Genomic DNA, 14,189 nt, shown 5'->3' on the forward strand with positions numbered 1-14,189 from the left:
AATAAGTAATGGCCATATGACTCTGCGCGCACACATTTTTGAGCGTCATCCAAGCTCAGTAGCTGAACAGAGAACACACACTGACTGTGACGTGACTTGCGTTTCCGGGTTCGTTCAGATCCGTTGCTATGGCAAACGTAAACAACGGCGATAACAGACTGGCCTACTGAGGCTGGCGGGACTGCTGCGGCCATTGGGGTTGCCACTAATGGCCTGAATAATCATGTTATGTCTGATATTTTTGCAAATGTAAATGAAAATGGGGGAAATGACATCAGCTTGGCCAAAGCGTAATGTCAAGTTAAACAGAAAATGTGTATGAACTTGAGGTAAATTGCACTTTTGCTAAGTTTGTTGGTTTGTGGGATGAAGTTAAATCATTTCATAATTCATTGATGGGTTTATTGAGTTGTGATGAACTTGAAAGACAACAAACATGGTTCAAATTTTAAAAAAAGAGTTAAATAATGACTTTATTAATGATGTGCAAAAATGGTCGATAAAAACTACCGAAAATGGTGAATAAAAACGGGTCATCACAAGTTGAAACAATGAAAGTGAGGTCTTTGATGACATTGACCCTGAAGACAGTGGGCGTGTGTGTTCACATGCATCCAAATAACCCTGCTTCTAATCAGGTTGACGGGTTAGTCCGATTCAAAATGTCTCATGTAACCACGTGAGCCGATCCGATCCGATTACCCTGATCGTTTTAGATTTTCGATCAGATTGAAAGGGGTAGTCCATGCCTATTGATAATCCGCTTCATCTCTCATATAAACAGCTGAGTAGAGAGGATTTGGTAGATGGAGTGGTTTATTCGTTCTGCACATTCCTTGTATGTGTACTACAAGTCATATGATGTTCACGGGGAAAGTTTTAGTCTCTCATGATCCATAAACTCCATGAGCACTGCTGTTTCCCATCAGTGCTCGCTACGAACTTTCGTCCCCTGGCTCCACATTTTCAGCGGAGGAAGGCGCAAGCTGATGGTCTCAGGTGGCCTGTACATTTGTTGTCTTTTACTCCTGGCCAAATATCGGTCGAGGGCGCAGCGCCGCATAATGAGACCACAACACATTAATAAGCGTCACGCATTAAAGAGAGAAAAGATCTTGTTGCTGTCATTCAACGCGAAGTTAAGATATTTTCTGTCTCTGTTTTTGGTGATATTCCGGATTCCTCATTTGTGAAAACTGGCTGGAGGAATGCGACTCCCACTCTGCAAAGGAAGGATGTAAAAGGAAGTAGCTTTGCCACAACAATAAAGCCTGCTGATGATGTGGATGAAACAGGAGCCAATGGTGATGCCCCAAGGAAACAAAGTATAACTGAGAAGCATAACCCCACTGTTTGTATGTGCTGGTCTCCTGAGCTCTCATTGGAGGAGTGTCCACAATTGAACAGAAAGAAGCATCGGGGGAAAATCAGCTCTGTAAAGGAGAAAGGAATCTGCTTTGCCCGCCTGTGTATTGGACACATGAGCAAGGACTGCGAAAGACGCCTTACGCGTGAAAGCTGCGGCAGAGGTCATCCCATTTTACTTCACTTTAAGAAGGAAGGAGCTAGCACAGACTGGAAACAGTCCAAGGGACCATCATGCAGTGGTGCATCAGTTTCTCAAGGAACTTGTGGGCATACAGGGGCCGGTAGGGACGATTGTATATTGTATGTATAAAGATTTTATTGATTGGTGTGATCGTTCCTTCTTGGTGCTTAATACAGCCAAAACAAAAGATACGATCGTTGATTTTAGACTACTGGCTGTAAACCATGATCCCACCGTCATTAAGGGTTAACCTCTGGAATGTGTTGAGAGTTACAGATACCTTGGGACTATCATTGACTCGAAACTAACTTTCAACTTCAACTGTGAAGCTGTGTGTAAAAAGGGACATCAGCGCTTGTTTTTACTTCGGAGACTGGCCCGTTTTAACATTGATAGATCTATGCTGACCCTGTTTTATCGTGCTTTTATCGAGTCTTTTTTATCCTTCGCCCTGGTCTCTTGGTTTGGGAATTTGTCACTTCAAAACAAAAACTCACTGAACCAAATTATTAAGTGGTCTGGCCGGCTTATTGGAGAGCCCCAACTCCCCATTACAGAACTGTACAATAGGCAGTTACTGAGGAAAGCGAACTCCATACTGGGGGATCGCTCCCACCCCTTAAATGATGAGTTCCGGCTCCTCCGCTCTGGCCGCAGATTCAGCGTACCGAAGGGTCACACAAAGCGGTACAGAATCAGTTTTATACCCAGAGCGGTCGGAATTTTAAATGACCATAAGTGTAGACCATAGGGTACCGGACATAAATCTATATAAAGTTATTTATAACTTATTTATATGGATTTTACTTCTGATGATTTTATTCAGATCAAAGGACGCACTGACAAGCACTTTTACCATGTTTTTATATTTGGATAGATTTTTTTTTTTTTTGGATTGATTTTATTTGATTGATTTTATTGTATGGACCTGGCTGGTATGTCTAGTGTGGAGATGTGAGTGGTATGAGAGGATTGCTGAATTCCTGCCTGCAAAACAAATTTACCCTCGGTTACAAATAAAGAAACCTTGAACCTTGAACCTTATCCTGTCAGTGTTTCCTGTTAAGGTGAAGTTCACCAAAGGAGGCAACACATACTTGCACTTTTTTGGACCCAGGCAGTTCAGCCACATTCTGTCCGGAGAGTCTCATGCAAGAGTTGAATATTGAAGGTAGACATGCAAACTTTCTTCGACGCACCATGGGCCAGGAGAAGTTGTCCCAACATTCACACTTACTGGTCTTGAAGTGTCCTCTCTGAACAATGAGTGTCATTACAAGAGCTCACTCAAAGGAAAATGCCTGTAATATCTGACAATATCATTACACAGGAAGACCTGGCACGGTGGCCGTACTTGTCAACCATCCAAATTCCTTGCATCAAAGCCAATGTTGATTTGCTGATTGGTAGCAACACTCCCAGGCTACTGGAGCCCTGGGATATTGTCAACAGCTGTAGAGAAGGCCCATATGCTATAGAGACGGTGCTTGGTTGGGTCATTAATGGTCCGGTGCAAGGCAGCAGCACTGCTAACCAGACTGGCTGTTGCTGCTGTGAATAGGCCTTTGAGGAAAGACAAGAATTTCTCTGTAGCCAAGCAAAGAATACCGGGGCTGAAAAGAAGATTTGAGAAAAACGAGCAGTTTCATCTGGAATGTGCACGCTTGTCACTGACGTCATCAGCAAAGGTTACGCAGAAAAAATAACTCGGCACCAGCTGGGACGGTGAAGAAGGAGAGTAGAGCCACTATCCTGCCCTCCTGTCGTCACTCTGCATGGAAGTGAGAGACTGTTTTTGACACGCGCAATAAACAACTGTCCATGCGTTGGTCCACGTTCGGGTGACCTTCCCATTTTATTAACAAAAAAGGTTACAACAAAACATAACTTACGAGCAATTTGCTGGGAGTGGTCACAATGTTCAGACAGGAGCCTGTGGCTATGATCGGAGACATACAGCAGATGTTCTATCAGGTCAAGGTGGCAGAAACAAAGACTTTCTTCGTTTTTAAGTGGTGGCCTGAGGGTGACGTGAGTCAAGAGATTGCAGAGTACAGGATGATTCTCCACTTGTTTGGGGCCGTGTCATATCGGAGTTGCGCCTGCTATGTGCTCAGGAAGACAGCCGAGGACAGTCAGGCGCTCTTTCCAGCAGAAGTGAGTCCGTCGATGAGGTAAAACTTCTACGTGGATGATTGCATGTCTTCAGAAAGAGAGGCAATTAAAATGATTAAAGATCTAACGGCTGTCTGCCAAAGAGGAGGCTTTTATCTGACAAGGTGGGTCAGTAACAGCCGTAAAGTGCTCCGCGCGGTCACTGAGGACCACAGAGCTAAGGCATGAAGTGGATCTGGATTGGAGCTTACAGTGGCGGCCCTTGCCATTCCTGTGGACAGGATGCTAAGAGCAGAACTCCAGCTACAGTTTCAGGACTCAGTCTTTTGGACAGACGGCACCTCTGTTCTTAAGTATATATGGAACAAGGACAGGCGCTTTCATACTCTTGTGGCAAACCGGGTTTCAACCGTCAGAGACGCTACAAAGGTGTCGCCATGGAGGTATGCCAACACCAAAGACCATCCTGAACATTATCAATATTCACCCGGTGTGACAGATTTAAAGATGGTGACTGTGTGTTCAGACGCCTTCTGAGGTCTGAAATTTCAGAGTGGTTACATTTTTAAAAAAAAATCTTTTTCATCGATGCTACTCAAAGATATTTCCTGTTGCGGCAGCCCTCCTTTCTTCCTCTTTGGTATTTACATGGCATATTTTTAGTGGCGCACATGTAGCAACATCATATTCTCAAGCTGTTCATAAAATTAATGTAAATACAAAAGTAGGGTGAAAAAAACAAACATCCCCAGATATGTGCAGGGCATCATGGGAGATCTGGTTTTGTGATTACAAGTTCTGCTGCTATGTGTATGCTGAAGAGAGCAGAGGCAGGTTCAGGAAGGTTAACCAAACAGTTGGTGCAACACACTCAAGTTCGTGTTTAATCTAATCTTGCTGAGTATTTGCCAGTCAGATTTGCAGTTCCAAGCCTTCAGTCCAGGATTGGTGAAAGGAATTCATGTCAGACAGTTTGAAATAGCAGCGTATCAGCATCTCTGTTTGCTTTGCCTCAAATGAAGGAGCTCTTTGGACTTTTCTTTTATCCGCCACCGTGAGATGATGAATGGATATTAAACAAAACATCCTGAGTGGGACTCCATGTTTGTATTGAACATGGAGGCTCCTTTCCATCAGCACACTCAGTCAAATGAGTGTTGGCTCACAGTGCAGTGTGGCGACTCAACCGTATCGCAATAAATGTTTTGCGCATGTGGCTTTACCTGCAGCTGCTGTATGACAATTTTAAAAATTGTGTTCAATTTAAATGAATGGGCAAATAATAAGCATTCATTTGCACTTAAGATTGATCCATCTGCATTAAATGGATACTTCATCCAGATAGTATGTTTTGCCATCTGTGTACTCACAAAAAGGTGGCAAGAGCACACAAAGATGTGTTTCCCCCCTGCATTACTTCTTTGCAACTCCAGGATCCAGAAAGATTGAAGAACATCCAAGGGAGCTCAAGAGATTTATTCGTCATTGAAATAATTTGTCATCACTTTTAATATTTCAATAATGAGCTGTTGACTGAACACTTAGGTTTCATTATTCCTATATAAATGTGACAATCCATGTTGGATAACTTCTTTGTCTCTTCTAATCATATTGATTTGAGTCTGTGTTTCTGTAGATGAGCCATGTGTCTCTTTGCCATCTAAAATCAATATGTATGTTCACTTATCTGTTGGTCATTGAACGTACAGTGAACCATGCCCATATGACGTGTAACATGTTTGCTTGTGTGGGTCATAACATTTAATGTAGTGTACATAAAAGCTGTATGGATGTGCACATTCCTCAGTCTTGAAAGACCCTCCTGACTGCAGTCCCGGCTCCTCAGCCATGTTGCGTCCAACAGGTCTCTGTCTCCTCTTGGCGTGTGCAGTGTCTCTTGGTAGCACTGCTGTGGTTGTAGAAAATGGCATGCCCATCCTGTGGGCTCAAACAGCCGCGCAAATTGGTGACCTGCCGGCTCAGGATGGCATTTTGACTCCAGACCCCTGGAACTTCATTCACCGCATGAGTTTATACCGACTGATGATCGCTTCAACAGACACATACATGGGATCCATGGGGCCAGGTCCCACTGACAGCCCAATATGGGGACTGCCACTGATGCATGCATGGATGCTAACTTCAGGTAAGATGGAAGTTATGATTTATATTATTTTTGAGTCACGTAAATCATCATCCTGTTATATTTCTACTGAGTTGACCATAAGATTTGAACCACTGGAGAATCAGAGCTAGAAGTCTAACAGATCATACATGGTTTCTGTAGGGCGTCTTGCTGATCCAACCGGTGCTACAACCTGCGGTCTGCAAACAGGAGATCCCACATGTATATCTACTCAGAGCTGGTGGGGCTGTAAGTTTCTCTTTCTCTCTCTCTCTCTCTCTCACTCACACTCACACTCACACTCACACACACACACACACACACACACACACACACACACACGGAGACATCATCAAACACCTATAAAGACGACCACTTTGTTCTCCAGGTATACACTACTTTCTCTCTGCACTGCCCTTCCTGTCTGCTGCACAGCAGGGATTCATGGGACCAGGAGTTCAGGTACATGCAGTTGGAGTTTTTAAAGTAGTTTGGGGGGGTTGGGTTGGGGGTTCGAGGGTCAGCACTCATTTGGTATTTATTGTCATCATGCCAAGTGAAGCTTGAATATAATTATAGTTGTGATGAGGATCAATGTTAAGACTGCTCGTCATCATGACATCATCAGGTCCAGCTGCAGGTGCCTGAGGGTGTAGAGGAATATTGTACCACCTATGCTGACTGTGCAGCTCGCTTCGCTGAACCTATGGCTAAGTGGGATGCCTTTTTCCAGGTATCAGACACACACACACACAGACTCGAAACCTTACCCTAACCTAATTGCTAAGACTTTGAAGTCATAAGGAACAGCTAAAATGTCCTCACTTTAATCATCTCTATGTTTGTCTGAAGGGTCTCACGACTATGAATGACTCCCCTCTGCCCGCTGACGAGAAGAAAGACACCATCCTCGGTCTCTACTGGGACGCCCAAAGGGCTTCACGTATTGCTTCCTCAGCGCCGTGCACACCCAAGTAAATACACTGACTTCCATATTTCATGCAGATTGATGTCTGTCCTTTATGAACAGGGAGCTGCAGCCATTAGCTTATCTTAGCTTAGCATAAGGACCGATGACGAAACGGTCAGACCAGCTCTGTTTAGATGTTCCAGTTCTCTGCTGGTCAAGCACAACACCCACCTGCTACATCCAACTTTTAACAGCAACGCCTCCAACAACTGGTCTTGCTAACCATTAATGGTGGAATCCAGAGCATAGCCTACTGACATTAATGCAACTAGTAATGTCCAGGCATGGAGAGTAACTATAAGTACTTGTAAGTATTCTCGCACAAGTACTCGACTTCAATACCTCGAAAAGGTATCTGTTCCTGCGTATTTATGTTTTTGGAGGAATTTGCACTGTTACTCCATTACATTTCAAAAAAGTATTGTACTTTTTCCTTCACCACATTCATCATTTACCCCAAGAGTTTTAGGTGGTGGGGGGGGGGGGGGTATTTCGCAATCAGAACTTGTTAGGACTTGATGAAGATGATGTACTTGTACCACCAACTTCAAGGGGAAATTGACAGGCCAGCGCAAGTGGAACACATATTGCTTTAATGTGGCCTTTAGGGGTCAGTGGCTCAAGAACCAAACACTCTCAAACATTCGTGCACACTTAAGTACTCTTAAGTAAACTCCATCTATCCATCCATCCATCCATTTTCTACTGCTTATCTTCTTAAGGGTCATGGGGGGGTGGAGCCTATCCCAGCAGCCTTCAGGCGAGAGGCGGGTTTCACCCTGGACAGGTCACCAGTCCATCACAGGGCCAACACATGGAGACAGACAACCATTCACACTCACAGTCACACCTACGGTCAATTTAGAGTATCAATCAGCTGTGGGAGGAAGCTGGAGTACCAGAGAGAACCCACACAGGAACAGAGAGAACATGCAGACTCCACACAGAAAGATCCCGTGCTGGAGCCGGGACTGGAACCCAGAACCTTCTTGCTGTGAGGCGACAGTGCTAACAACTGCATCCCTGTGCCGCCCTTAAGTAAACTCAAAATCAAAAAATTCTGTACTTTTTGGAGATTTTTACCTTTACCAGAATAATATTTATCTGGGAATTTCTACTTTTACATGAGTAAAGCAACTGTATACCTCTTCCAGCACTGCTAACTTCAGTAAAACTTTCTTATCCTCTCCATAACCCTGTCATAAATAGAGCAAGGAACAAGGACTAAAATCACATAGCATACAGTCTTAGCTCTGTGTTCCTCAGTGACCATATCTTAGGTAAAATTTAGGTATATTTTCTTCAAACTATGGTGTAATTTGACATTGGCAGGTCCAGTAACATTGCACAGCCATGTAATTGTGAGGGGAATAGCAGGTAAATAGAATTACACTTGGATGCTAAGATAATATCTTCCATGTGTTTTTACAATCTTGGCTTTGCTCTTTCAAGGACATAGAGGAGGGAGAGTCGCTCAGAGAATCGCAGTCTCTGTTTGATGCTCAGAAGCTGTGGAGTAACAGAGCCACGCTAGCTGTCCTTATGCTAAGCTAAACTATCTGGCGGCTCCATGTTGCAAGCTATTCTATTAGATTATTTTGTCATTTTGTCTCCCTTCTCTGTCCTTTCCCTTAGGCAGGCCCTCTACTCCACTCCTGAGGCGACCTTCACTGAGACCTGGCTGAATGCAGCTGAATACGTGACATCAGCACGTTTCCATTCAAACTTAGATAAATCAGTGTTGTTGCTTAACCCAATGCCAAGCAGAGTTCTGCAGGTAGGAAATACACTTACAGTTCCATTGGTCCATTTATTTCTAACTTAAAGGGGCCATGTAAATGGAATGCAATGCAAACTAAATCAAATTCATCATATATACAACCTGTGTGTCTTAAAAGGAGGGTGACAGTCCACCTAACATTGCTGATATGACACCGGAGGAGAACCGCATTCTGTCCATCTACTCCTGGATGAATAATATGAACACTTTACTGGGTAGGACACACACACACACTCACACATTCATAAAGTCATAGTTTCTGAACTGGGAGACTTTTGAGTGTGATCCTACCATGTATGTCGTATCCCAGGTGGGACGATGGTGGGCATGTGGGAAAGAGCCATGTGTTCCGTAGCCACAAGAGAGAAAGGCCGAGAGATGCTGGAGCAACTCCTACTGAATCCGGCCTACGCTACAACCACGTTCATGTCAATCATCACTGGATGGGCAGGTTGCTGAGGCTGATTTGCGCACACAACTTCCAAAACGAAAATGGAGAATTGTATACTATCTGAAAATGAATGTTGACTCTAATTTAACAAGATTCAAAGATTTCCTGTATTTTGTTGTCAACAGCTTGAGAATATGTGTGTCCCAGTAAAATTCTCAGCAAAGCCTTTCTGCTTTATTGCTCCTTTTTTTGGGGGGTTGCATTTAAGTTTTAGTCATTTTCCACTGAAGTGTGTGTCATCAAATAGTAAAATTACAATTTTTCATGTCTCATCTTGTAGATCTCCCCAAGTTATTTATTGAAAAATAAATGACTTTGGTTAGGAGAAACATTAATTAATTACAGGGCTAAAAGTTGTTTTTCTCTTGTTGCATCGCCCTCCAGAAGTCCATTTACGCAACGTTATGTCACGTTAGCTGTCAGTACAGCAAAGTGTTGCAGAGAGATGCCCTCACTTCCTGTTTGGGGGTTGTAGGCTTGGTCTTAAGATCATCAACAGTTTGGGGAAGATTGAACGCAATTCTAGCTTCAATGCATCAACAAAATTACTCTTCATTACCACTTATACTCAGACTTTCAGTCAGCATCACTTTTGCAAAAAAAGACCCCCATAGGGTTCAGAATAGAGTCTGCAATGACAGAGCGTGTAAAGGAGGAGTTGGGGTGGAGGTGGGTTGAATGGGCGGAAGGAGATAATTGGTTTGTCAGCAGAAACTGGCTGGCTTGCTGACAAAGCAGATTAGTGAGCTAAGTTTGATTTGGCCTGCCTGAATTATTGCTTTCTACGCCATTTCAGTCAGGACCATTCCCCGAACAAACTTAACTACCACCAGTCTGTTCTGAGCCTTTCCAGGAAAAACCAAAGCAGGGAAGGTAAAAGAGGCACAAACCCTTAAGGCGAACCATTCTTACCCTTCCATAGGAACAGATGAAATGCCCTGAGGTACACCTCCCTGGCCTCCATGCACTGTACATAGAGCTACCAGCAGGAGGAGCTGGATATGAAATAAAGGATGCTAAATCCACCAGTGACTTGACACCAAGAGCAAACTAATTTGTCAAGATGAAACAAACTGAGCAGAACCTCACCTGTAATCACCTGTCAGGCCTACTTATACCTCTTGCTCTGTTTTTTTTCTCAGATTTCTCTACCCTTCTTCCTCCTTCGTCTCATCCCTTATCCTCTTCTTCCTTCATTATACCCTTCCCTTCTTACTTAATCTCCCACATCCCATAAATACACCTCCTTTTCCCATATCCATCCAACCATCAACATTCGATATCTAATTCCATTTAATCTTTCACCAGAATATTGTAGTCGCCATCACTTATTTCAGATAAACATATCTTGACAAAGTTTATAGCGAGCCAGAGTGCAAGACTAAACCATCCATCCCTTAAATGCATGAGTGGGAGAGTAAGAGGTTGATGTATGTCATTGGCTTGTTTTTTTTTCTTTCTCATTTGAGATGAAATTTGCAGTGGATTAATAGATGGGTCCCCAACCAAAGAGTGAATGATAATTATCAGCAAATGTATCATTTCATCTGGAACTACCTGCTAACCTTCACCCTCCAAATAATGACAAAAATCCCTTTCATTGAGTAAACTGTTTATTTTCCAGTAGAAAAGGCAGCTATGTGTATTTGCAATCCAAGTTTCTTCACTTGTGGCTGTCTCAGCAGTTCGTCGCTGTGACGATTGACACAAAAGTCTCTGGAGCGAAGGTTGAATTTAGAAGCAACTGTTCAAGCATCTCTTGGCCTTTTTCTCTTGAGGTCACAGAGCACATGGCAGTATTCCACATATTGGTCAACATGCCCCCTGGAAGATAATGTACATGTTAATGATCAGGCTTGAAAGTGTGTGTGTGTGTGTGTGTGTGTGTGTGTGTGTGTGTGTTTCATACTCAGGACTTGGTCCATCAATTTCATCCAGGAGAAAGTTGACAGTGTGTGGTTCTCCTCCAGACTCAGATCGGCAATGGGAAGTGCACTGTCACCCTCCTTTTAGGACATGCGGAAGATTAAGATTAATACACCACTTGTAGGTGAGATATATTCATCTTATTTATATTGTATGTGTACATATTAAAAAGTAATTAATGGGTCAATGGATTTGTGTGATTTTTTTTTTCTTACCAGCAGAATGCGGCCTGGCAGAGGGGCGAGGAACAGGATTGATTTCTCCAAACTTGACTGAAAACGTGCCGCCGATACAAAATTTGCTGAGTTCAGCCAGCCTTCGGCGAAGGACACCTCCACAGGAGAGTAGGAGCTCAGTCTGAAGACAGAACAAGGAAGCAGTGATGACAGGGTGAAATCAAAAGTAGAGTCAGACACTGCTGAGACGTAAATGAGGGGAAATAAGAAACTATGCACAATAAACGTAGCTGCCAATTAGCTTAGCTTAGCATAAAGACTGGTCTTTATCAGTTCTGTAGCACATTAGCAGATTGTGTAACCTTTCAGCAGTCCTAAGACAGAAAGCTAGCAGGCCTGTAGCTCACTAGCAAGTGAGATAGACAAATATATAGATAGATTACTTGGCACTGCATGCTGGTGAGGCAGCAATTGAGGACATATGGGCCTCCCAGTAGAGGCCAAGGAGAGCGTCTCTATTCTCGTTTGCTGGTAGAGAAGATCCAGTCGAATCCTTGAGATTCTTCAAACAAATGTAGAGATTATTAAAGCAACATTTTACCGTTCTTCATCTTTACCACCACAAAAACAAAACAGCCTGTCAACAACGTTGTCACCAAGCCAGCAGTGTGAAATGATATCTGAGAACAGTGTAAGAGCAAGAGCGACGGTGTCAAACAACTTTACGTCATCAGTGGGCCTCTTGCACTCTGTTTCTTGTCGGTGTGACATTGATTTTTAGGACTGAAAAAAAGCCCTGACAATGTTCGAACTTGTATAGTAAAATCAGCAGTGTATGTATAAGTGTGTGTAATTCATATACCTGATAAAAGCTACTCCACTTATTCAACACGTCAGAGTAGAGAGTTGCACAGTCAGCGTAGGTTGTACAGTATTCCTCTACACCTGCAGGTGCCTGCATCTTGACCTGATAACATAGAAATCATCTTAAAACTCATCATCACCAAATGTATCATTACATTTGGGCATCGCATTCGTACAGGAAACCACCATGAGTGCATCTTTTTTTCCCTCCAGCTGCTAAAGTTTGAGATTTCCGTGGTGTACCTGAACTCCTGGTCCCATTAATCCCTGCTGTGCGGCAGCCAGGAAAGGCAGAGCTGAGGTAAAGTAGTTCACACCTAGAGGAGAAAGACAAAAAGTGTTTTCACGTGTTAAGTGTTCTTTTGCACGTGTGTGTGTGTGTGTGTGTCATACTTACAGCCCCACCAGCTCTGAGTAGAAATACATGTGGCGTCTCCCGTTGGCAGACCGCAGGTTGTAGCGCTGGTCGGGTCAGCAAGACGGCCTACAGAAACCATGCGCAACATCAGCAGTTTGTACCTGGACTTTTTGGTAAGTCTATGATGTTGAGATCCTGGTTGTCAGGTTGGTAAAACAACAATGTGTATCTCTCACAAAAAAAGAATGTAACTTTCATCTTACCTGAAGTAAGCATCCATCCAAGCTGCAATGGCAGTCCCCATATTGGACTGTCCGTGGGACCTGTCCCCACGGGTCCCATATATGTGTTTGTAGCCTCGATAATCAGCCGGTAAAAACTCATGCGGTGAATGAAGTTCCAGGGGTCTGGAGTCACGATGCCATCTTGGGCCGGCAGGTCACCAATTTGCGCGGCTGTTTGAGCCCACAGGATGGGCATGCCATTTTCTACAACCACAGCAGAGCTACCAAGAGACACTACACACGCCAAGAGGAGACAGAGACCTGTTGGACGAAACATGGCTGAAGAGCCGGGACTGCGGAGAGTGATGGAGTCAGGAGGGTCCAACCTGGTGTGAGGGATATCACCTAGAAACAGGGCTTATGTACTCACACAGGTGATAGCCCATGTGACATGGTTCAGTGAACCTTCAGTGACCAGATAAGAGATTTGTGTACAAAGACCTTGAAAAACTCTGACAGATAAAGAAACAAATGGCACTCGATATTTTTAATTCGAAGAGATCCCGAATCTGTAGGGACATAACAAAATGTCAACAGCTCAGCAGATTTGAACTTTAAAAGTGACTATTAAAGATGTTGGCGCTCTTTACTGTTATCCCTCCTCTTGTTTGAGTCACATACAATGTTTCTACGCTCAAAGTTGGAGCCACCTGTGTGTCCCTAAAGGAGTACATAGGACTTACCGCAGGGGACATACCCTGATGAAAGACATCTTGTTGCACTTCTGGCCTCTTCAAGTCCAATATTGTACTTTCGAGGTACCTGTAAGTACAGAATTCCTGCCCCCATTTTGAGTGTGTGTGCAATAATATATCTCAGGTTGAACTGATGGGTCCTTTCCCTGCCCTGCTGACCATACAGAGGCCTCCAAAACGTTAGAAACTGCTCCACAGACCAAGAGAGGGTTAAGTCCTGTGGGTCAAAAGGGGTGAAGCCAGTGGTGCAAAACATCTGCTTGGATACTGTCAGGTCACCACAGTGAGGCAACACTCTGTCGAATGGGGCTTCAGGCATATCAGAGCCTGGATTTTGAATTGACAAACATAACACAATATTTGATGTTCAAATGTACTCTCTATAGGTGGACATTCTAATCATGAATACATTATTGTCAGTTGGACTGGACTGACCATCACATGCTGGGGTAGTAGAACAAAGGGTCAAGGAAGACTTGAGAGGCTCCTTAATTTGTAAGTAATAAAGACAGAAGTTGTGTTTTTGTATTTTAATTTTGTTGCTCTGTCTTTCATCTTGTTAGCTGGTGTTATGTTGGTAATATATGCAGCTATAATGGCCATGTCCCCCCTTGCAAAAGAGATCCGTGATCTCTATGGGGATTTGGGGCATCATGGTTTGGAGGTAGAGTGGTCATAACCGAAGGGTTGCTGGTTTGATCCTCACTTCCCCCGGTGAGCATGTCCAAGTATCCTTGAGTAAAATACTAAACCCCAAATGCTCCTGATGGCCCTGCGATGAACTGGCGACCCGTCCAGGGTGAACCCGCCTCTCACCCAATGTCGACTGGGTTAGGCTCCGGCCCCCCGTGACCCTTCATGGATAAGCGGTATAGAAAATAGATGGATAGATGAAT

General features: G+C 43.8%; 2 protein-coding genes across 2 annotated transcripts; one reads left to right on the forward strand and one right to left on the reverse strand.

Moving 5' to 3' along the window:
- The first annotated feature begins 300 nt into the window (after positions 1 to 300).
- On the forward strand, positions 301 to 9,031 carry LOC147243152 (protein LEG1 homolog). The gene is made up of 9 exons (XM_086188613.1): positions 301 to 329; positions 5,511 to 5,810; positions 5,952 to 6,038; positions 6,178 to 6,251; positions 6,418 to 6,522; positions 6,642 to 6,763; positions 8,395 to 8,536; positions 8,658 to 8,754; positions 8,850 to 9,031. The coding sequence occupies exons 2-9, from the start codon at positions 5,513 to 5,515 to the stop codon at positions 8,996 to 8,998; spliced, it is 1,074 nt and encodes a 357-aa protein (XP_086044739.1). The 5' UTR covers positions 301 to 329; positions 5,511 to 5,512; the 3' UTR covers positions 8,999 to 9,031.
- Positions 9,032 to 10,594: 1,563 nt separating this feature from the next.
- LOC147243153 (protein LEG1 homolog) lies at positions 10,595 to 12,948 on the reverse strand. The gene is made up of 8 exons (XM_086189459.1): positions 12,578 to 12,948; positions 12,354 to 12,440; positions 12,200 to 12,273; positions 11,955 to 12,059; positions 11,536 to 11,654; positions 11,132 to 11,273; positions 10,900 to 10,996; positions 10,595 to 10,814 (listed from the first exon to the last, which is right to left on the reverse strand). The coding sequence occupies exons 1-8, from the start codon at positions 12,873 to 12,875 to the stop codon at positions 10,669 to 10,671; spliced, it is 1,068 nt and encodes a 355-aa protein (XP_086045585.1). The 5' UTR covers positions 12,876 to 12,948; the 3' UTR covers positions 10,595 to 10,668.
- Positions 12,949 to 14,189: the final 1,241 nt, after the last annotated feature.

This window comes from Aulostomus chinensis, chromosome 20, assembly GCF_037954235.1.
Source record: "Aulostomus chinensis isolate RoL2024-O1b breed Wild chromosome 20, RoL_Achi_v1.0, whole genome shotgun sequence".
NCBI lineage: Eukaryota > Metazoa > Chordata > Actinopteri > Syngnathiformes > Aulostomidae > Aulostomus > Aulostomus chinensis.